The sequence below is a fragment of the Poecilia latipinna genome, unplaced genomic scaffold (genome assembly GCF_001443285.1).
Source record: "Poecilia latipinna isolate Pla-1442-1.1 unplaced genomic scaffold, P_latipinna-1.0 Scaffold2249, whole genome shotgun sequence".
Lineage (NCBI taxonomy): Eukaryota > Metazoa > Chordata > Actinopteri > Cyprinodontiformes > Poeciliidae > Poecilia > Poecilia latipinna.
In genome coordinates, this window is record NW_015114865.1 from 10,617 (window position 1) to 33,944 (window position 23,328).

At 40.9% G+C, this 23,328-nt stretch overlaps 1 protein-coding gene across 3 annotated transcripts in view; it reads right to left on the reverse strand.

The window, feature by feature from the left end:
• Nucleotides 1–319: 319 nt before the first annotated feature.
• Nucleotides 320–23,328, reverse strand: part of LOC106936956 (serine/threonine-protein kinase TAO1-like) — a 27,046-nt gene continuing 4,037 nt past the window's right edge. For 2 of the 3 annotated variants that reach the window (XM_015018216.1, XM_015018215.1), the window contains 20 exons: nt 14,874–15,133; nt 14,395–14,466; nt 13,937–14,038; nt 13,781–13,826; nt 13,582–13,678; nt 13,384–13,497; nt 12,867–12,958; nt 12,638–12,731; nt 12,348–12,429; nt 11,830–11,997; nt 11,462–11,668; nt 7,739–7,873; nt 7,426–7,662; nt 7,217–7,345; nt 7,028–7,111; nt 6,800–6,919; nt 6,482–6,721; nt 6,196–6,408; nt 5,214–5,396; nt 320–4,813 (listed from right to left, as the gene is read on the reverse strand). In XM_015018216.1, the coding sequence (XP_014873702.1) occupies nt 4,313–4,813; nt 5,214–5,396; nt 6,196–6,408; nt 6,482–6,721; nt 6,800–6,919; nt 7,028–7,111; nt 7,217–7,345; nt 7,426–7,662; nt 7,739–7,873; nt 11,462–11,668; nt 11,830–11,997; nt 12,348–12,429; nt 12,638–12,731; nt 12,867–12,958; nt 13,384–13,497; nt 13,582–13,678; nt 13,781–13,826; nt 13,937–14,038; nt 14,395–14,466; nt 14,874–15,005 (3,048 nt within the window). In that variant the 5' untranslated portion in view covers nt 15,006–15,133 and the 3' untranslated portion in view covers nt 320–4,312. Of the gene's footprint in view, nt 4,814–5,213; nt 5,397–6,195; nt 6,409–6,481; nt 6,722–6,799; nt 6,920–7,027; nt 7,112–7,216; nt 7,346–7,425; nt 7,663–7,738; nt 7,874–11,461; nt 11,669–11,829; nt 11,998–12,347; nt 12,430–12,637; nt 12,732–12,866; nt 12,959–13,383; nt 13,498–13,581; nt 13,679–13,780; nt 13,827–13,936; nt 14,039–14,394; nt 14,467–14,873; nt 15,134–22,663; nt 23,059–23,328 lie in introns of those variants that run through there. The other variant, XM_015018218.1, reaches the window with a different exon arrangement.

Sequence of the window (23,328 nt, forward strand, 5' to 3'; positions counted from 1 at the left end):
TTAGAAACTGAACGGCCAAACTGCTGCAGTGGTACATTTATCAGTTTATGAGACTGATAATTTTCATGAAATAAAATTGTACAAACCCAGGTGAAAAACATGTCTGCTCCTGGCAGTGGAGGAAAGTGCTAAAATGTTTGACACCAAATTTTTCCCTCTTGCTCAGGTTTCAATCAGGATCAAGAAGTATAATTTTTATGCCAATATATTAAAAACTATAGTGAATAAAATAAATATAAGCACGTTATAATATACAAATCCTGACATTTAAACTGAAGTTTTTGTAAAATGATGCCAACATACACACTATGCAACAGAGAAATATTAAAATTACTTTATTACAGATGATTCTTTATCCAGTAGCCCTCTTCCAACAAAAAATAGTAATTACAAACAAAATATTACATTTATCCCCTAAACTTTGCATCTGAATTACTTTTATACATTTTAAATCACTTATTTTTCATCTGAATGAATATCTATTCTCTTCTGCTATGCAACATTCAGCTTTTTTTATTTGTAATTTTTTTTTGCACAAACTATACACTTTAATACAGTTTAATACAGATCTGTGGACAAGGGAGAATAAAACAGCAAGATTCACCAAATATGACAGGAAGAATAAAAGGAATACTGATAAACAGACTGTACAGAGAAGTGACCCGGCCGTCCACCGACTCTCCGCCAGCAGCAGCTGCCCCCCCGCTTCGGGAGGAGGAGGAGGGGGGTCAGGTGTCACAGTAGACTCGTAAAACTGGTCAGCTACTTGTGCAATCAGTGCAACTGATCCAGTTCGGAGTGACCAACGTCTAAAGCTAGACTCTGCCCCCACTGCCTTGCAAAAAAAAAAAAACTATAGTAAATACAACTAAACCTCTGCAGGTTGTTTGGCCCTCTGCAGGCAGTTTAAGGAAAATAAAACACAAAAGAGATGAAGAGAAGGGGAATAAAGAAAAGCACTCATTTAGTTTCTAAACTGAGAAACTAGCATGTTTTGACAGGATGGGGATCTAATTTTTGTTGCTTATTTCTAGATGGAAGTGTAAAATGCGAGTCTCAAAGATTAAAGCCTGAGTAATGTCAGAGGATCCCACATGACCTAAAGTTTCCAAAAACTAAATGGACCTCAGAGCCTTGTGCATGACTTTGGAAACTACCTCAGGGTGAAGAGTGCATTAAGTTTTGTGGCATTTAAATGGTTTTAGAGTCTAACCTGGTGTAACACTGTCAGTGTACAGTCCGAGCTAAAGGAGAAAAATATTGAAATTATGTGCAAAAATCCTCCTCATACACTTTTGAACAAATTGTTGCCGCTTCCACAAGGCAATTTGACCTAAAGCCGTGTTTTCGTTCACAGCCGAAAAAAAATGTGTAACAGCTGCAAACAGGACAGGTGAAAACTCAGTAAACCCTTTTAATTTTTTTCAAACTACAGCAACTCTAAAGCCACAGCATTGTGCCCTCACTGCAGGTTCATCTCGCTTCGGTTTGTCCTCTAGATTTCCAGGCTGTACAATATTCACATGTTGACTGTACATTCCATCTGTAGCTTCACAATAAGACTTGGATCTTCTCTAAAATTCTCTCTTTTATAGATTCATATGAACACCAGCACATGTCCTGGTCCGTCGTTTCTTCCTCTGAGGGACGATGTTTCCCTGCAGACCAGCGAGCGGCCCCCGGGTTTGGGGCCCTCGAGAGACGTGGGAGGGAAGGAGGCGAAGGTGGAAGGACGCAGGGAGATCGGTGGTCAGATCGGAGGGTGAGACAGAGCGGGGTGTCACACCGGGGGAGGGGCTCTGCAGGGGCACAGCAGCGGAGATCCCAGCATCACCCCCCATGGATCCGCAAAAACATTCAGCAGTCACCAACCGACAGACAAGTTTTATCTCTGAGGCCTTTTTTTTTAAACTTTAAATCAGCATTTACATCTCCTTCGTCACTGAATGTGTGCCGTTTTTCCATCTTATAAGCTTTACACTTTCTCTGTACATGCGTCCGAGTTTACCTACTGGTTTGACTGTATATGTGTTTGTGTGAAATCAGACGTAACATTTTGAGTTGGCCTTGGCCAAAGTGCGACTCGCTGTGACTGCACCCCGCCAAACAGGCCGACAGGCTTTTACTGCATCGTTCAGGACATTGTGGAGTTACTGCTGACAGGTGAAACGCGATCACCGGCTTTTATTCAAGTTACCCACTACTGAAACGCCGTCCCCGTCATGACGGATGGCGGGCTTACTGCAGCGTCCGCCAGAGCGAGACTGGGTGGGCAGAGGTCGGTGGAAACCCAGGAGCTGAGCCAATCGTCGCTGCTACTACTTGGCTGTGTGGCTTAAACTGGCCGAGCCTCTCTGGCACTCAACGACAAACACAATCCAGTGCTGGCACGGACAGTGGTGGCCCGAACTACTCCTACAATTAGCATGCTAGCAGTCTGACCCAAAGTCCTTAACTAGAGATTCATAGAGAGACGGGTTAAACTTGACTGGTCAAACTTCAGAAATCCAACCTTTTTCCAAGCATTGAATGCAGGACAACCAAAGGCTACACGTTCATGCTAACACCACCATGTGGAACAAAATACACTGAAAAGGTGTTTTCTGGAGTTTTGAAGTAAACCAAAGCCATTAGAAGCAAAACGGAGACCAGTTATTATATTCATTAGTGACGACATTATTCTGTATTTTTGCCCTTTTGGTTGTTTTTTACCCAACTTTTTAAGTTTTGCAACCTCTTTGGGTTCAAACCTTCTGGTCCAACTGAGGAAGGGGCAAACTGGCCCAGACTCAACTTCAACAGGTAACAGGAAGTGTGAAAGGAAAACATGAGACTTTTTCCTGTTTTTTAGGCCTTACAACCTCAGTAAGTCCTGGAACATGCTGCTTTGAAATGTTGACGAAATATAGGAAGGAGTTCAGGTGATGACTACAATCTCTGTAGTACGACAGATCAACTTCAATTAGTAACTTCAAATGAGTGAACAACTGCTCTCTCACAATACAACATGAGGATATAAACAAATAAGGAGTTCTGGGTAAAAACTAAATACTTTAAATGCAGTTTTTAAATGTCGTTCTCAAAGAAAATTGACTAAAATCCGTATAAGCGGGTCAAAGGTCAGCAAAGACGAAACACCAGAAACCGGCCCAAAGTCTCTAGAAATAACTCCGACCTCGAAGCGTTCACTCCGGCTGTTGCTTTGGTTTTCTTATTTAAAATCCAAAACTCTGGACATTTAAACATTTTCTGCAAATATGTCGTCTTATCCAAACCTAGTTTACAAAAAACATAGATTCAGAATAAAATATTGTTCCAAAAATACTTAATAGCCCCCCAAAAAAAAGCACATTTAAAATTTTGTTTTTATTTTTTAATGCGTGTTATTTTAACCTATAAATCTCTGGCCCTTTATAAACCCCTATATTTCTTTTTAGAGTTGTTTTTTAATCTAATTGCTTTTAGAAAAAGAGAAGTTTAAGGAAATAACTTTAATTTTGATTGATTTTATAAGTCCATGAAAATCTAATTGATTAACAATTCAAGTTGTAAATTAAATCAAAATCAACTTGTGTTTTTTATGAACTTAAATTCTTAATTATCTTGCAGATAACATAACTAGGAACAAAATCTGTAAAATCAAACATTTCTTCAAAGCTTTTTTACTTCTTTAAATCTGGAAATGCTTAAAGTAAATCCAAACTTCCACAGGCTTTTCTGCATAGGAAATTCCCCAGTTGACACCAACACACAACTTTCAGTTTTTCCCTCCTTTAAATTTTCTCTGCTCTGTCGACTCTTCTGCCTTCCAAACATTTACCCAAGATCACATCAGTAACTTCAGTCTTTTTGAGTGTTTTGACGGGATCTCACAAGGATTTATGTAACTTCAGTTAAAGCAGCAACTTTTTCCTCACGAGACGATTTATTGTGCAAACATCCGACTCAATCAACTAGTCCCTTAAAAATAACAGAACCTGCTGAAAACTGGCCTCTCTGGTGAAACTCTGTGGTGAACATGGCGGCTGAATGGCAACGCAGGCTGAATGGCAACGCAGGCTGAATGGAGCCGATTGGCTGCAGTGGCTGAATGGAGCCGATTGGCTGCAGTGGCTGAATGGAGCCGATTGGCTGCAGTGGCGGCTGAATGGAGCCAATAGGTTTCAGCTCTGATGGGTTTCCAAGGACGGCCAGTCTCACCAGTCTGCATGGTGAGGTGCATTGTGGGATATGACCTATCTGTGCTGTGCACTTTGTGAGTGTGTGTGTGTGTGTGTGTGTTTTAGTTACAGTGACTGTGGTTCTTGTGTTTTTAGGTGTATGACAGGTGGGAACCGTTGGAGATCTGAGAGGTGATGCTGGCGCTCCTGCTCATGCCCTGTTCACTCCTCCCCCCCGATGACGTCCTCCTCATAGCCTGCGGGCTGTTCCTCACCCCTCCTGCGCCTCCCTGACTACTTCTCTGACTCCCTCCTCCGGGATGGTGGAGGCTCCAGGGCGGCGGGCCACCTGCAAGCATGGGGTGGCCCCAGGGCTGCTGCGAACTGGAGCCCCCCTGGTGGTGACTGTGGTGGCTGCCTCCTCCACCGCCTCCGGGCCACTGGCTTCCCCCCTGACCTCCCTGACCTCCTCCACCGCCTCCGCCCCCCCAGCCTCCTTGGGAGTCTGGGGCCAGGTTGGTGAGCACCATGTTGCTGAAGCCCAGTCGCAGCGACTCCGAGTCGAAGGCCTCGATCTCCCGGGCCTGGCGCTCCAGCAGCGAGCGGATTCGCTCCAAGCGCTCGTTCTGGAGGGAAAGCATTTCCTCTTCAATCTGAGGGGAGAAAAAAAAAACAACATACGGTTAACAGAACAAAAAAACATTAAAACCTAACAAGTATTTTTGGTCTAGTTTGTTCTGCATGTACACTTAAATAAAACAAAACTAGCTTATAAGTAACTTTCCAGCAAACAGAAGTTTGTTTTGAGTCACTAATTCCTTCGTGTTGATGAAAAAGTATTAGTTATCTACAGTGGAACAAGACATTTTTCCATATTATTAGTACTTCTAACATGTACTTTTTCATCAAACGCCTATTTTTTGATGAAAAACTACCTGTAAGCTAGTTTTGCTTATTTCAAATGTGCCAAGGTATTTGCACTGGAAATGCTTGGTAAAGTTTTGTGGTTTTGCACCTTCATTAACTTCCCGACAAACGCAGAACTTTGCTTACTTTCTGCTCCAGCAGCGCCCTCCGCAGCGACACCCGCTGCTCCAGGTCCCGCCTCTCCTTGTCGTGCTGCGCGTCTGTTTGCATCTTGATCTTGCTCTGGTAGGCGTTGAGAAGCTCCAGCTCCTGCTGCAGCTGCATCCTCAGAACCTGACACTCGCCCTCCTGGGCCTCGTCCAGCCGCAGCTGCAGGCGGGGCGGCCGCACCGCAGAGAGAGAAGGAATAAACCATTTGCTGACACATTAATGCAACTGATAGTAAACGAGCAACAAAGACAGAAAAATCAGGGCTGCAACTGACCATTATTTAAGTTGTTGATTATTCTGATGATTTAGCAGATAAAAGAAATAATTTGAATGCATGCATGTGTAATTGAATTGAAATTATTTTTTGTAAAGTGCACTGGATTACATTTGTTGTGAATTGGAGCTACATAAATAGTTTGAATTGAATAATAATAAAAAAAAACATTTTATTGCCTAAATGCAACAACGTTTGTTTAGTGAATGCTTGATTATTTGTTGCAAAGGATGCATGAAAAACAGACCAACAATACTTCTAAGCTCAGCTTTTTCTGCTTGAATCAACAATGACTGTAGGGCCGATGTGTTGATTATTTTTTTGATTAGCGATCAATAATTGGACTGGAAAAGGTGATTAATAGATTTTTTTTTTTTTACAGAGTTTATAAAAGGTGAAGCTTGCGCCACTGGAGACGTTCTGGATAGAACATATTTACACAAAGCTTTTTTTTTTTTTTTAAATCTTATATGCAAAGTGTTTATTTTTTTGTATAATTTTGGTTTAACTGCTGCTCTGAGTCTGGTGTTCTTTCAACAAATGGCCATTTTTTTGAGTCTGAAACCTCCAGTTAACGATTAAGCGATTTCTGAATTAGGTGACTATTATTTCAATAATAGATTAATCCGATCAATCAAGGATTTTTTCCCGTTTCAGGATTCGATCAGTGAAGCAGACGCTCACCGCCTGGGTGGAGAGCATCTCGTTGATGGAGTGGTCGTACTGCTCGGCCAGGATGGCCAGCTTCCTGGTCTGCTCCTCCTTCAGCCTCTTCAGGACGGCCTTGTGCTCAGATTTGGGCGTGGTCTCCAGGAGGTGGTTCCTGAGGGCCTTGTACTGCCGGGTCTGCGTCTTACACGTCTCCTGGAACTGCTTCTTGATCTGAAGCTCCTTGGACTGAAGAAGAGAAGTTGGTTTTTAGGTCGATTGTTTGTTCAGGAAAGAAGCTCTTGTGCCCTGATCCTTGTACCTTGAGGCTCTTGGGTTGCTGCCGGACCTCCATCACATGCTTGCGCCTCAGCTCCCTCTCCCTCCTCTTGTTGTACTCCAGCTGGTTGGTGAGCTCCGTCTGGTGCTGGGTCCGGATCAGGTCGGCGCGCGCCCTCTGGATGGTCGCCAGATGCCTGAACTCCAGCTCCTGCATGGACTCATGGTGCCTCAGCAGCATCGCATGTTCCAGGTCCTTCTGTGTTTGTCGCTTGTTCAGCTCCTAGCGAGAGTTGTAAAAGGTCGTTCAAACAAAGAAATAAGCTAAAAGCGGCGTTTATGTTTAAGTGCCTTTATGTACCTCTCTTGCCAAATCCTGCTCCACGTTGTGTCTGGCAATGAGGATCCTCCGTTTGAACCGCCGACACTCCAGCTCCAGGTACTGCCTCTGCCTCCTCAGCAGGTTGGCCTCTTCTTCCGCCTGCAATAATTGGACAAACACGTCAACTCCCACAAACCTTACAGAGCTTTTCCGTTACGTTATTTTTTAAAAAGCACATAATCCCCAGGGTGTCTTTGAAATGCTCACCTGAAAGTGCTGAATGTTTTCTTTCTGTTTGGACAGCCACTCCTGCTTCTCCTTTTTGGGAGTTGACTGGTTCTCGCTAAGTTCCTGTCACACAAGTATCAGTTAGTTCACCCGGATCAACATTTAGATTGAGATATTATTCAAACTGATCAGCAACAATCACAGGCGACCAGAGCATTTGCAGGTTACCTCTTTTAGCTGCTCCTTGCGTAGTTTATATTCTCGCTTCTGTGACTCCAAAAAGCTGCTCAGCTCCTTCTTCTGCTGAACCTGGATGTGCTGCTGGAACTTCTTCTCATCGTTGGCAAATGTCTTCAGCTAAATCACATAACAAATAAATGGATACAACATAAATAACGGCTCCTAACATAATAATTAGCGTCAGCTTGGCTACGTACATCCTTCTCCAGTGCGGCCTGGTGTTTCTTCAGCAGCTTCTCCATCTCCTGAGTGAAGTTGTTCCTCAGACTCTCGAGCTCCTTGTCCAGCCTCAGCCGGTGCTCGTCCATCTCTCCTTTCAGCTTGTTCTCCAGGGCCATCAGGTGCTTCTGATGCTGCCGCCTCATGCGTTTGTAACCCGACATCTGCTCCCGTAGCTCTGAGTCCTGCTCGTGTTCCTGCATCTCGCGCGTCACCTGCAAGACGCCGTCCGTGATGAGAACAGCAGGAGAGTCCAGAGAGAGAGGAGGAGAAGAGAGAGGGTGGTCTTACAAGTGACGCCGTGCGTATGGTGGCGAAGTGCTCTCTGTTGCGGTAGTGCTTCCTCGGGGCCTGAGCCGGCGCTAGCTGGGGCTCGGTGGGCTGACTGCTGGCCGCCTGCTCCCCAGAGAGACTCTCCTCTTCCTCCTGGATGAAGAGCAGAAATAAAAATCATCCCTTTTGCTCAGAAACTATGAATAAGAGTATTACACAATATATAAAACACATTTAGGTTACTGTAGCATTTCGTTTCGACGTGCCAAATTTCCCAAACTACCTAAATTAAGGTTAGTGCGCCCTCTGCTGGCTCCTGAAAGTCACACTCAAATTTTAAAGCAACCCTTCAAGGATAAGCTGGTGCAGATGAAGATGATGATGGATGGATGGATGTGCTCAATAAATTTAACTAATTACATAATCTCAGCCATGCAGTGGCCCACACATTTCTTCAGCTTTCACAGGCTAAACAAACAAAGCAGTAAGTGGCTCTGCTAAGAAATCAAACTGTATTTCTGTTATTCTCCCCAAAAAATAAGCAAAGCAATTAAAAACACTAAGTTTTACCCACAAATGTCTCAAAAGAAAGTTTTATTTGGACAGTGTTGCCTCGTATTGGATGTTTGGGAGGAATCTCTTTTCCATGTTAGGCTGCTGGTTTATTGTTTGGACTGAACTGCATAAATAAAAAGTTTTTGTGAATTTGTGATAATTAACTTGATTGTAACTTGAAAAAATGCAGAGATGTCAATTCTCTAAATTAAGCCTAAACTAAACATATTTATTTTACTGACAATTTCTAATTTAATATTTTTACTTCTTTACTCAAAACGTGGATTGCTTGGTTTATTTTAATAAACATCTTCCATTATTTACAACATTATGGTCCTAAATATTTGAGGGGTTTTCTGTTATTTTATGCTTTGTTGAGTTCCTTTCATCACTATGTGGTTGTAAGTTGATAACTCACGTTTTGCATTTATGTTTAGTGCAAAAAAACCCAAACGAAACAAAAGGGCTTACAGCATAAACATTCATTTGCAGTTGGGTTTGTGATCAAATCTCTCATGTTTGAATCCAGATTTGGTTTCAAACATGTTTGCATGACTGAGGTGTGGTCTGATCGATCCCCCCCTTCAACTTGGCGATGAGGCTTCAGTCTCTCTCATGCCAACAGAGTTTTGTGCCAACTTGCCCTCATTACTGGAAACTGATGCAGAAGTTTCCCCACTGGGAATCGAGGGTAAAATGGGGCAAAACTAATCATCAACCCAGGCGAAGAGGCCTGGCGTCCTGCTACTTTTAGACGTCTCTCTGGTCCAACACACCTCAGTCAAATGGCTGAATTACCTTTAATTTGTTCCTTTCCAAGCCTGTTAGCTTAGCTACTCTGGTTCTGTAAACAAACTGCACAGCGCTGTGCGACGTTCCAAACATCAATGATTCAAACTGTTCTCATTTTCATCCAACACCGGAGGCCTTCACACAACAGCTGGATTTATACATTTACTGACAAACAGGTGGGTCCTATTTACCTATTAGCTGACTTTGAAGGCAATTAGCTTCACAAGAGTTTATTACTTTCTTTAGAGGCGTTAGATTAAAACGAAGCACTACACACTTGTGCTTATTTGTATTTTTTTTTTATCTGTTCTGATCCACTTCTATGGCTTTTTGTTTTATATCAAATCCACCAAAAACACAGACATTTTTAATTCAAACAAGACAAAATGAGAAAAACTTCTAGACGAATGAAGACTTCTGTGAAGGCACCGCATGGAAACTGCAGCGTTTTGAGCCGTTTTGTGTAACGGTTCACTGCTGTGCAGCTACAAAAAGCCTGGACTGAAACGACGACAATGTACAGCTCTGATTTTCTTACATCACCTTGTCTGAACGAACAGGCCACGAGTGGGCGGACATTACAGAGCCATTAGCTTTTCACAACAGGACAGATAATGTAGGCTAAGCTGAAGACTGGGACACAAAGTGACAAACATTTCACATCGGTCTCAGTGCCCAAATTATTCATGGACACAAAAAATGGAAGGAAAAAAAAAAAAAGAGCAGCCACTAAAAGCAACATTTCCATTTTGTTTGGAGATGATTTTTATATCTTAGGTTCTTTCTTAAGCCTTAAAGTGAAGAAGGTAAGTGAATACTTGATAAATACAGGAACACTAAAGGAAATTAAACGAAGATGCAGCCCCAGTCAGAACAAAACAAACTCTCTCCACTGAAAGCAGCTTACATACTGAAAATATTAGACCTCCAGGAATTTTTCCCACATTGTCAAGCTTTGACAATAAAATTCAAAGAATTTAATCTGGATTTTAACCAAGAGGCAAAGGCTGCTCAACATGTTACAGATATGAAGTCATCTCATCAGTTTGAAATCCAATATTTATTGGCTAGCACATTATAAACAAAGTGTCCTGATATCACACTCTACATGTCAGTAATATATTAAGGCTGTTGGATGGAGTTTCATTGCCGTTGCTTCCCACAGCAAACACAGATGGCAGCTTCTAAAACACTAAAGGTCCAGGCTGCGCTGGAGGCAAGGTGACAACTCGCATGTCTTTATTTACCAAAAGTATCACCATCGCAAGATTTCCCATCAAGCAGTTCTGTGATAGTCAAACATTAAATATTGTACAATTGTGAAAATGGAAGAAATACGATAAAGACCAGGAACACAGCAGAAGGGTTGGTGATAAGGTGCAGTTCGATCTGGCACTGGAAAATGGAAACAGTGTGGTTCTCTGTCAGAGCCGATCACCTTCACACATCTACATTTGAGGTGGGAGAATCTGTCAAGAGAGCGACTGCGTTTCTTGCACTCTACAGATTTGGGCTGGTGCTCTCAAAGAACCACGGAGCGTTCCCATCTTAGCCTAAAAAGTCCTGCCGATAAGTCGTAGCTTAGCAGCGATTCAGTCAGCTGAGAGCCACTCTGAGCCAGGAGACGACAGAAATAATACCTTAGTGAGGAAGGTGTTGGGTCCCGTCGCTAGGTGTGATGCTGTCCTCTGAGATCGGTTTTTATTCTTCCTCTACTTCTATAATTGTGGTTGGCAAACAATGCAATGGAGCATTATGGCCACCAATAAGTAAGGAGTGTAGACCAAATGTCACCAAAAAGAAAGAAAACTCATATCTTATTGTCTAAACTACATGGTTTTAACAAAAGAAATGGAATATAACTTTTACTTCTTGAGTCTTAAATCAATAAGGTTTGGTTGGACGATACTGGAAGCAAAATAAGACATAAAAACACCAACATGCCTCCAGTAATCAGCTGATAAACATACAATCTAGACTGGATTAAGAAGAGTGTGTCATGCTGATAAAACTATGACAAACTGAATTAATTGCCACACAGCTTTAACCTGCTGTCTGCACAGCTCTTTTCTCTTTGGTTCAGTAAAGGTTTTCCTCACTATCCTGACATTTTGACGTGTTAAGAGCTCTCTGAAAGCCCAAGACTCTTTTCTATTCTATGAAAAATCTTAACACTTCAGAATATCAACTATTTATCCTTAAATGACGTCACTAGGACCTACTTTTAGTCTAGGATTCTTTGAATATGAACCTTGGGTCCAAAGAGGTAAACATGCTGTTTGACAGTTTTTGCTTGTTAAATATATCCTGTGTTCATTGGAGATCATAACTTCCAACATGTACAACCTGGAGATTATAAGATGATGTAACAGATTTCAGTGTCCCTCTACCCACCGGTTTGACGTGTATCACGGAGCTGTTGGACATGACCGTGTGGTCTCCGTCCATCAGGTCCAGCTCGCTGCGGCTGTCCTGCGCCGCTTCGTTCAGGCTGTTGACAGAGCTGCTCTGGGAGCTGGCGCTGATGGACATGCTGGGGATGGACTGGTTGCTGCCGACGCTGTTCACCGTTCCTGTGCGACCTCCGCCGAGCTCCAGGTCCTGGAGCAGAGTGGACAGAGCACACGGATAGAAAGCAAGAGAGAGAGAGAGAGGGAGAAGAAGAAAGACCAGGAGGCACAGACATGCACAGAAACCAGCATATGCTTAATTATTTGCTCTAAATGAAGGAGCAAATGCAGAAACAAAATCCTCCAACGGACCTCATCTCCATCCTGGGCTTCGGTGGTGGGCCCATTGTGAGCCTCCTGAAGGAGGATCTTCTTCATCTTGCGGTACTGCAAGTTGTCCAGCTCCCGAACTGCATCCTTGGTTCTCTGAATGAGATCCATCAACACGGAGTCCGGACGCTCACGCTGGAGAAACGCGTGCTGGAGGGCAGGGCAACAAGGAGGGAGAAATAAACCGGGATAGATACACGAGTCACAGTAACTCCAAGTAGGACAAACAGTGAGGAATTATAGAACAAAGATAAAACCAATTTAAACACCAAAGGCACAAAATGATGAAACCAGATCAAAATTCAAGAATCAATAAATCACTTGCAGATTTTCAGTTTAGCTCTGACCAAAGATCAAACGATCGCAAAAAAATAAAAAATAATCAAAAGATCTTTTCCTGATGAATGAATGAGAGAAGAATACCGACATTTATCGACAGTTTTCCATCTCAACTCAATGGTCTTGCTGCGTAAAATCGTGCTGCTTGTGTGTGAACTTACACCCAACATGTCGTCAGAATGCGGCCTGTCTTGAGGGTTTTTCTGAAGGCAAGAGTCGATAAAGTTTCTAAAGTAATCCGTCCTGGAATAAAGGGGAAAAGACAGAAGGTCAAAACTAAACAGAATCTATCAGACCAAAGTATCAACACTGAAAATACAAAGTTTCCCTGAGTGACGATAATGAAATGCAAACATAGGTACTCTTAAGCTCAGACCATATGATGTTCCCTTCCGTTTTCATTATAGATCATTTAACATACATGAAGATAAAAATAGAAACCAGTGCTCACCATTCACTGGACTGCAGTGTGGGGCTCTCATTCTGCGCTATGTGGTATAAGGCACTCATTGCATTCATATTAAACAATGGAGGCTTCCTCTCCGCTGAAAAAGAAATGGTCAGACAACATTTCTAAGTTACAGGGTCCTGGATCCTTCTACTGGATGAAAATATCAAGTAAAGTCCTCAGGGACACGCCTCACACCGCTGGTCCACACTGACAAAGTGCTGTGACGTACCTAATTCTATACAGGTAATGCCTAAGGACCAGATGTCCACTTTCCCATCATACTGGCCCTCGTCCATAGCTAGAATCACCTCCGGGGCCATCCTGGGGAGAAGCACAAATCAGAGTTCACTGTAAATCTACGGGACACTTCCGTCACACTCTGTTGTTCGACATCCTTCGTTTTACCTTCATGTGACAGAATTTAAAGAAACACAAAAAACAAAACAGTGGCGAAGTTAAGATTTTCTTTCCCTCTGACGTGTGTTAATGTTTAAATTTGGAGTTTAAGCTGCTGTGAAGAGAAACTGGAGAGTCACATTTGACTGCAGGAGCTGCTGGTAGCCTTTAGCATGAATATGCAAACGGAGGTAAACTCTTTTTACAGTCAAATCTACTGTGGAAGATCAAAATATTTCCAGGAAGTCATAAACTACAAACACTATTTTTATAGGGGTAGGGAAGAATCTTTTTTATTTTTGTTCAAACTTGGCAGGCCGTTTAGGTGCATGTAAACCATTTTTACTTACCAATATGGCGTTCCCACAAAGGAGTTGGCAGGTGAGGCGATGGAGGCGGAGCCAAAGTCTGCCAGCTTGACTTGGCCAGGCTCAGTCAGCAGGATGTTACCCGCTTTCACATCCCTGAAACATGAAATCAGAGCGACGGAGAGCGATCAGTGACGTACTGTGAACACAAACAGACCTGCGTCATGTGAAGCCCCTCACCTGTGGATCATGTTGTGGGAGTGAAGGTACGCCAGCCCCTGCAGAGCGCCATGTGTAATGGCAGCAATCTCAACTTCTTGTAAAGGTTTTTTATGGACTGTAGCAGAAAGAAAAATATTAAGAGGTAATGATTCTGACTTTCTAATCAGGGTAAACAAGCAGCCAGAAATCTTTTTTTTTTTTTTTTACTTTAGCTCACCTTCAAGCAGGTCAGAGGCTGAGCCAAGGCAATACTCCATCACCAGCTAAAACCAAGCACTGATCTTAATTCCTCCACACATATACCAGTAAATGATTGGTTGTACAAAAAAGTGACATTTTAATCAAATTCAGCTGGTGGAAATGAATAACTTACCCATGCTGTGTGCTCACGAAGGTAGCATCCTTTGTATTCTATGCTGTTAGGGTGTCGGATCCTCTGGAGAAACTTCACCTCCTTTATGATGTCCTGCCATTTCTGCAGGAGACAAAACAGGTTCAGCGCTTTTATCGGCTGTCTGCTCAGAGACGGCTGCAGGAGCAAGCGCATCGATAAAACACACAGCAGAAATGGGTGTCAACTTTGGGAGATAAAAGCGACGTCTCAAACCTCAGCACTGCTCTTAATCCGAACTTCAACCGGTGAAACAAACTGAGATTTTCTACATTTTCACCTAATGTCTGGAAATCTAAATATTTCTCTTCATTCTTGAGTCATCTTAATATATTTACTCAGACCTGGAAAATGTCATATTTTTCCAGACTGCCCAATGGCCTCGTTTTATTTATGAAACTAGACTGTGTACCAAAAAAAAGAAAGAAAATGTGTCTTGCCTCGTTAGACTGTTTGCCGCTGTAGGACATCTTCTTAATTGCCACCACCTCATTCGTTCGCACATCCCGTGCCTGGGAAACAAAAAGCACATCTGTTGATTCGCATTTCAAATGAAACTCGTGTTTGACCTTTAACTTTCTGTACATTAATCTCAACAACAAGGTCCTTGTTTACACCAGCAGAGTAAGGATCATTTAGAAACTGCAGTCAGATGTGAAACATCAGGAAAGTCAGAAACTCTGTGTAATTAAACTCCTTCATGGACGGATGTGATTAGATCAGTCAAGCTTTACTGAACAGGACATAGCTTCTACTGCAACACTTATCTGCTAAAATCTGAAACAGTAATGTATGGAAAACAGGCTGTGTTTGAATCCTTAATTTGGCAGGTAAAATACCTATTCAACAGAACCTTTTACTGCTAAGATACAGTAAATTGTACACAAAGTACAGGGGGTGTAAATAATTGATGCCTTACGAAGTAGACAGCCCCGAAGCTGCCATGACCAATCTCTCGGAGGTCAGAGAAAAGCTTCTCTGGATCTTCCTTGAAGAACAGCTCGGCCACGTCCGGGTCCTTCAGGCTGCCCGCCCTGGCAGAGGAAGGCATCCTGGTCTACGCAGTCCCGTATGGCCCGCACAGAGGGGATGGGACTATCTGGGCGCAGAGCTACACCAAAGCAGCTGAAGACTCATTTGCAGCTATGTGGGAGCCTGAGGAAGTCAGCACATGAGCACCTGGACAGGCAGAAGATAAAGGAGGATTGAGGTGTGAGAAAAGGCAGAGAGAAAAAAGAGAACAACAAAAAGCATTCATTTTGCACAGAAAGAGGGAGATATGCGGGATGAGTCAGAAAGCCAGCATTTGAACAGAGATGATAAAAAAAAAAAAAAAAAAAACGAAAAGGGGTGATCCACAGTGAGAATAGTCGGACAGAACATCTCTTCATCTTAAACTCAAACTGCTGAAGCTCAAACTGTTTATGCCCAAAAACTGGACTGACGCCTCAGTCTGACAATGACATTCTAACATCTTTATGACGATGTTTCTCCTAATCAGCTTCACATAAATACGTCCATTAACAAGTCGTGAGACAGCACAGCTGAAGGAAGTCCTGATATATTCAGCATCAGCTCTCCAGACAATCAAAGTAAACAACAAACAGTTTCCTCAGAAATGTCAGCAGCTCTTTGAATATTTGAAATAGCTGGTTATTCTTCCAGCTGCTGACAATAGCATGATGAACTGACTACAGAGTCATCACTAACGCATCTGTTTAGACTGCTTCAGCAATTACTGCAGATCTGAAAGCTACCGGCGTGACTGGGGCAATGCAAATATCGCAGGATTGATTTAGTGTCCACAACCAGGAGGCGGCCCACAGTAATGAGAAGCAAGATGAATAGGAATGCAAGCTCTTCTCTAAATGCAATTCATCAACTTTACTCCAGTTATAACATGAACTCTGTAGGATATTATTCATATTCTGAGAAAATGTGTGTACCTTTTGCATGCCAACGCACACTGTACACCAGGGGGGTCAAAAGTGTGGCTTGTGGACCATTCACAGCCCTCTGGATGATTTTAACTGGTCAATGACCACAGTTCAAGAACGTTACAGGCGATGGTTGCAGACACACTTTATTTAATTATTTTAATTATAGGGTGAGATTTTCACTGAGGTTATGCATTTTAAAAATAAAAAAATTAAATTTGGCAAAAAATGGACAATGCTAAGTACAGAACAAAAAATGTGTCCTTTAATCAACTAAATTGTTTTGCTAGTGTTTAAACTGTTTACATGCAGACTACAGCATGTAAACAGCAGGTCTACTTAAAAAAAAGTCACTCATATATTATTCTAGGGAATGATTACAGATCATATCGTAGAAAACACACAAAATAATCCGAATACACAGTCTATTTTTTTAAATTGGTGTTTAATTATTGACAAAGTTAAAAAAAAAAAAGAATCTAAAAAAAATATCTTGGTAATAATAATAAAAAAATGTGGAACCTTCAAACTGACAGCTTGACACTAAGGTTACAGAGAGTGAAGTTATCAATGAGTCATATCACAACAGAGAGTAAACATGCTAGCACTAGCTTAGCATTTCAGGAAACAACTCTGGATGTAAACATCAATAAATGCATCCGACAACCTCCTGAGTGAGGTAAATGGGACACAATAACAATACCATACAAAGAATATTTGGGTGATCTTTTCCAAGCAAACATGGCATTTTGTGAAATCCAACGGAGCATCTGACCGAAACTTTGGTTTCAGTTAGACCAGAAACCACAAAGACTCTTTTGTCATCTTTGAGCTATTCTGGCGTCACCGTCCATCAGGGAGAACATGTTTTACATAGCACTAGATAAAAATCATTTCCGTTTTATTAATAGATCACCAAATAAAATACATCTCCAATTGGTTTATTTTTGACTTTCCGGTTTGCTTTCAAGGAGTTCAACCAATTAAAAACTAATTACCATGTTCACAACTTTAAAGGTTTGTTCTCTTGAATGTAAAATTCAAATGTGGACACCCATTTATAGATGTGCCACCATTTATTTGAACTGTATGATGATGTACTATGACGATATCTGTTATGTGCAGTGAACCCCCACAGCGGTAAAACACATTAAACCTCTCAGATTTCAAAGTGATCCTTCCAGAGCATCATTTGATGATATCTGAGCTCATGTTGCCAATCCTGCTCATCAACATCTTTCTAAAGCAACATAAAAACACAACAAAGTGAACTGACTTTTCTCTTTTACCATAAAATTAACACTTATTAATGTAAGGGCCACTAAAACTCCCAAAAATCCCTAATGCTCAAATTACCTTTCAATAACAGTCACCCAACCAACAGGCCCGGTTGGGTAATAAGCCAACACATGGTCAGGAGTGAAGATTTCCTGTAATGTTTTTGAAACATGAAGTTTTTCCAGCTAAAACCAGATGGCACTTCCTCATGCTTAAGATGTTATGCCCCATTCATACTGCATTCCTTTCCTCTTATGCCAACAAGCAAACAACATTACAAGCTGGGAAACACAATATTTCCTTGTACTTATTAAAATGACACATTAAATAAAACACCAGAATACAGTATCGATATTATTAAAAATCTCTGTGACTAAAAATATTTAACATCTCAAAAAAAAAAAAAAAAGCCTAAAATATATTTGGGAATTTCAGAGCGTAATCTTCTCATCTGTCAGACTTCTCCCCACCTCTAGATGTGGTTTCATCTTTTGAAGAGATTCCCAGAATCAAAACTAAGGAAAACAAAATTCAGCATCAGAGCTGATTAAGAAAATCTGCTGACCTCAATCGCTACTGCATTCTTAAATTATGTTTGTGAGTATGGCTTTTTCCTCACACTATATTAGTTTCAATAGTTTTGATCTTGTTCTGTCATTAATTAGTGAAAACTTTGTAATAAAGAATGTTATTGCCTTATGAGGCTCGACTGCAACTCTGAAGGAGACCAATTAAGAACCTCGTTTCTTTCTGGCTCCTTACGTTTCAGGTAAACATCATCATCTCTTGCTTTTATGTCCTAAGGTCACTGGATTTTAGTTTATGATCCAGCATGAAGCAAAAACAGCATGATACTTTGAGATTATACTCATACAGAGTAAGAAGGAAAAAAGCTAAAGCACAATCAGCTATTTCTCTCCGTTTGTCACACACTCAATGAAACAGAACACTGAGCACAGTCACAAGACTAAATCTGGAAGAGATGTGCCCAACTGCTGTGTGTGTGTGTGTGTGTAATTACTCAGAGGAACAGTGTGTTCAAAATAAAAATCACAGAATTTTTTCCCCTCTTACAGCTAGAGGAAAATGATTATTTGATGAGTTGTGTGAATTGCTTTTCTATGTCCTGTTAAACAAAAAGAGGCTAATGAAGAGGCAAAAGATGAAGAGCTGAAGGTGCAGTGCAGAGAACGAGTCAGTAAGACATGGAGAGGTGGATAATAAATAATCAAACGCTTTTATTGATTTCTAGAGTGAATCTCATCAGAACTTCACATTATTGGCAAAGGATAAACAACTCTGAAATGTGCTGGTTTTTCAAAAATATTAAAAACTGATGGCCTAAAGAATTTACTCAAAGACATACATCTACTTTTAAGATGTTACTCTAAAAATTAGAGTTACATCTAATGTTTAGATGTAATTATAACGTTTTTGGACACAACTAAACAATGTTTGAGTGAATTATAAGAGCACTACTGCTGCAGATGGAGACAGGTTTGATGGCATCCCTTGTAAAGATAAAAAGCCTTAAGATATGTTTTTATTAATTCTACAACTGGAAACAAAATCAGTGGTAAAAAATAGTAGAAGAGTCTCTTTTAAAAAAGTATTTTTATTTATTTTTTTAACCTGAGCAGAGCTTCTAGGAACCTCTACTTAGAAATCTATGACTTCTTGTTTTCCTTCTATATAAATATAATGCGACACAGGTCCAATAGATTGGACAAGGAACCATTTTTATCTCGTCACCACACACAAAAAGCAAGGAGAGGTAAAAAAAAATAAAAATAAGCTCATCCAGAGCTCATTATTAGAGAAAACAGTGACATCTTAGGTTCAATGAGTCAGCTAGTAAAAGCCACCCGGTTGCTTGGAAGGGATTTCAGGAAAAGCCCCTTTCTGCCCCATCATCACAAGAGTGAGCAAGTTTGTTCAACTCCACTGGGACTTTCAACAGGATGCTGTGTGCTTTGGTCGAATGAGACCAAGACAGATTTTTGGCAAACTCGATGTGGGTTTGGCATGAAACAAAGGTTGTGGAAAAGCACCTCTTGGATACGGTAGCAGCTACTGAAGGGGTTCTTGTTATAAAAAAAAAAAGTAAGAACCACCGATTTAACGGGAACAAATCATCAAAGACGTCTCCCTCTTTGTGAATTGTTGCAAAAGATTAAAATGCATAAAAGGTCAACACCTGGTGAAAAACAAAAATATGTTTTTCAAAGAAACAATTATTTAATAAATGTGCTCACATGCAAGGCTTTGGTTTTCTGTTTTCCAAACATAAGATGGATTTATTTTAGGCCTTTTTCACATCTTTGACAAACCATTTTGTGCATGTTGACATATTAAGACTGGAGTTGGTTTTTAATAAAAAGTTATCAAGCAGAATTCTTCAGAGAGCGTGATAGTGTTTGTAAAGAATAACAGCTATATATTGATTATGTTTTATTTCATTCATTCATATAAACAATATTATCTACACACCCTTTCTTACAGATGCTCACTGAGAGATGCTTAATGCTGCAATACTAAATAATTCAAAACAGAAATGCACTTAGGCTGTTCGTCTTCTAAACTGATCGGCTTCATGAAACTGGCCTTGATGCACATGAAATATTTCCTAGCTTCTCAATGCAAAAGATATTAATTTATAAACAGAAGTTACATTATTTAAGTGTTTCCAACCCATTTAAGAGTTCAGTAAAATGAATAAGCAGTACGTTTAACTGTTCACATGTTAAAAAAAAAAAAAAAAAGAAACACCAGTCACCAGCAGTACTGGAATCAATCAATAAACCGAGTGTTGGTGTAGGATTACTCACTGATCATCAGGCAGGCGCTCAATAAAAGCAACACAGCAACGTTACAGCTGTTTGTTCAGAGAAAATCTTAATTTCAGGACCTACATCAGAGCTGTTATCCAAACGGCTTACACACACACTACATCTCTATCCCAAGATGGAGGGTGGGGCGTCCACGCTCTTGCTTCCCAGACTGATTACAGATTGTTGACTTGACTGAAGGGAGGAAGTCAAAACTCTCCAGCACCCCTGCCCCGAATTCAAAAAGGTGACGAATCCCATTTTCTGCAGCTACAGTCACGATTGCGATGGAAGAGGAAAGAAGTGACCAAACGCTAAGAGGATTTAAGCTACCACATTTCAACCGCCGGGCTCCATTCACCTTCCTGCAACTAAAATAAATGGCACCACTGTAAAATCACCAATGTGCTAAACTGTGTCTGGACTGCAGAAAGCCGAGTTAAAAACTGCAGCACCTTCAACAAGACAAGAATGAACCACTTACTGCTTATATCAAGATCATCAGTTGCAACTTTTAAAACTCCAAAAATGTTCATTTCATTGGAATCCTATGGATTCAAGTTATTTTACCGACAAGGTTCCAGAATTGCTACAGTTTTAAATATTGTAATGAATCATATCAGTTGATAGATAATTAGTGATTAGCTATTTTGTCTTAAATATCTGAAATCCTGGCGTGACCTTTCTTTTTTTATCCAGTTTTCAAGCTACTCCGTTGCTTTTTATTTTTAAGCTGTTATGAGACACGGTGGGAAACCTGAAACTGCTGCTGCGCACGTTACTCAGCAGGCTGTTGCTAGGTAACCGAAGAGTGAGTTGATCGTACCAACGTAGCTTAGCTAGCCATGACAGGTTGAGCAGCTGAAGTCTTTCCTCTGCCTACATCCCCCAGAATGCTGTGCAGTTCTGGATTGGAGTTTGGTGAATCTTTGAAAATTCTGTCAGCTGTGTTATTTATTGATTTTGATCACCTGTCTATAATGTTACTGACTTATTCTCCAGCCCTACATGAACATACATTAAAAGAGTGGTCCCCCTTCCCCACTTGTTGCTGCTAATATTTTAAAACCATGTTTTTTTGTACTCAAAGTTTCTATTTTTACAATCTTCCATGCCTACTGTAAAGTGAATAAGTATGTAATAAGCAAATCAAACAACAAATTATAAATAATTATTTCACTTTCTACACTACATATTTGCTGAACTACAATAACAAGAATAAAAGAATCTGATTGACACCTTTTTCCTTGATCCTAGTGTCACATTTATGTCATTCAAAGAAAAAACAAAAAGCACAAATATGGTCTAAACCAATAACAAACACATGGACATGAACGCCTAAGAGGTTTTCACAGAATCTCAAGGTCTTTGAAGCCTTGACTAACATGAAGGTTTCAGTTTCCACAAAAAGTACAAAAAAACTTGCATAAATAATCTACTTGTAGAAAGGCTGCAATTATTCCTGCTTCTTCCACATTGATTGCTACTGTTATAATAATGTTATCTGGAATTCATTAATCATTGTTTTGAGTATAAAACAAGGCCTTAAAAATCCAGACTGGCTGCTGACTAAAGTTAAGACTAAAAACATATGAACAGCAAATATGCTGCTGGTTTAACAACAGTTGTGTTTTTTAAACAGTATTATCACTCTACTACTCTATGCTCCACAGACAGAGAAAAAACAAATAATTCTGATAACTCCAATAACTACTGACATTTTAGTAAAAGGACTACAAACAAGAAAATAATGGTTATGCCAGAAAGTTTTGTGGTTTTATAACTGTATTTTTAATTACACTGAATAATGTAGTCTATAAAAATGTTATTTATGCTTACTTTATCACAAAAACTGAATTAAAAATAAAAAACGTTTTTTCACTGTGAACAACACCATTAAAACCAGAAGACAATGAAGCAGTCATCAGGCACAACAACTGAAATGAAAAACACAGTAGGGTTAAGGTTAATGTGCCTTATAAATGCTGTGCAAAAATCATATCTATTATGGAAAATAGGAGGCTCATCCTGTGGAGCAATTTGCTCTGCAGAGGCAGACTATCAATGGCTAAATAAAGCAGGGTAGGCTTTATTCCAGAGTCTAATCCATTTTTCCTGGGAGACACTTAAATCCATCATGCTGTTTGTCCATATTCAGCGCCCTCTGATACAAAGCTGGCAAGTAAAACATTAAAACTTTAAAAGGGGCTTCAGTCAGAGCCTTTGAAAGCACTGTACTTAAAGCAACAACGCAGTGATGGAAAGAAAGAGAATGACAGGAGCACAAATCTCCAAAAACAACAAAAAACTTTCAGGTTTAGCATAAAGACTGCATTAAACACGTTTACAGGTGAGCTGCTCATACTGCAGTGCTGCTTCACTGGGTTTATATCCAGCCAGCGCACAGAACACGGTGTGGGTGTTCAGGTACATGAGGTTATCCAGCCACTGACATAACATTTAAGCTGCCTTCATCCTCTGTTTACAAATCCCAACGTATTGCCATGCACGATTTATATTAACGATGCTCCTAATGCAGGTCATACACCGTGTCATGCAAAACTCAGCGACAAAAAGTCCCAGATAAAGCCAGCAGAAGGGCAGCCTACTGAGTGCTAGCCCGTGTTACGCAATATCAACACACAAAGCTGAGGAATGCGACTCACGTCAGCGCATAGAAAACAGCCATCAGCTGCCGATGGATCCGCTGCCAGCAGCTCTAACGCGATATTAGGGCACTGATTCGTTGTCTTCCACTGCCCTGTGCTGCTTGTAAACACACAGCCATAACACGAAACTTATGTGCGACATATACAGGAGAGCCAGGACCGATGTCACCAATTAATCACACACAGCAGTCGACGACTCATGATGCCTCTGGTGGATAAGAAAACTTCCCAAACCAAACAAAACACATCCAGAGCCGAGCTGGACTTGACGTTTAGCGTAAGGCTACACTGGACAAAAACAAAACCGAGGGAGTGGCACGGCTTGCAACGATTGCTGCATAAAGCGGATTAGCAAGCTAACCGCATCCAGCTAACACTTATTTGATAAAGCGATCTGCATCCATTATTTACATCTCCAATTAGCTCCTTACTCCGTGTCCCTGCACGTTTAGATTAACTACGATTCCCGTTGACATTAAAAACATTTTTATGCAATCAACTGATCACCACACAAACCGAAATTGAGAAATATGAAATATGTCGAAGAGAAACAAGATAAAAGTTGTGACAGTAACTTTCTGTTAGCAGGCGAATAGCAGTAAATCTGACTGGCTAGCCCGGATGCTAATAGGCGTTGAAAACAAGCCTCCGAAAAAAAAAAA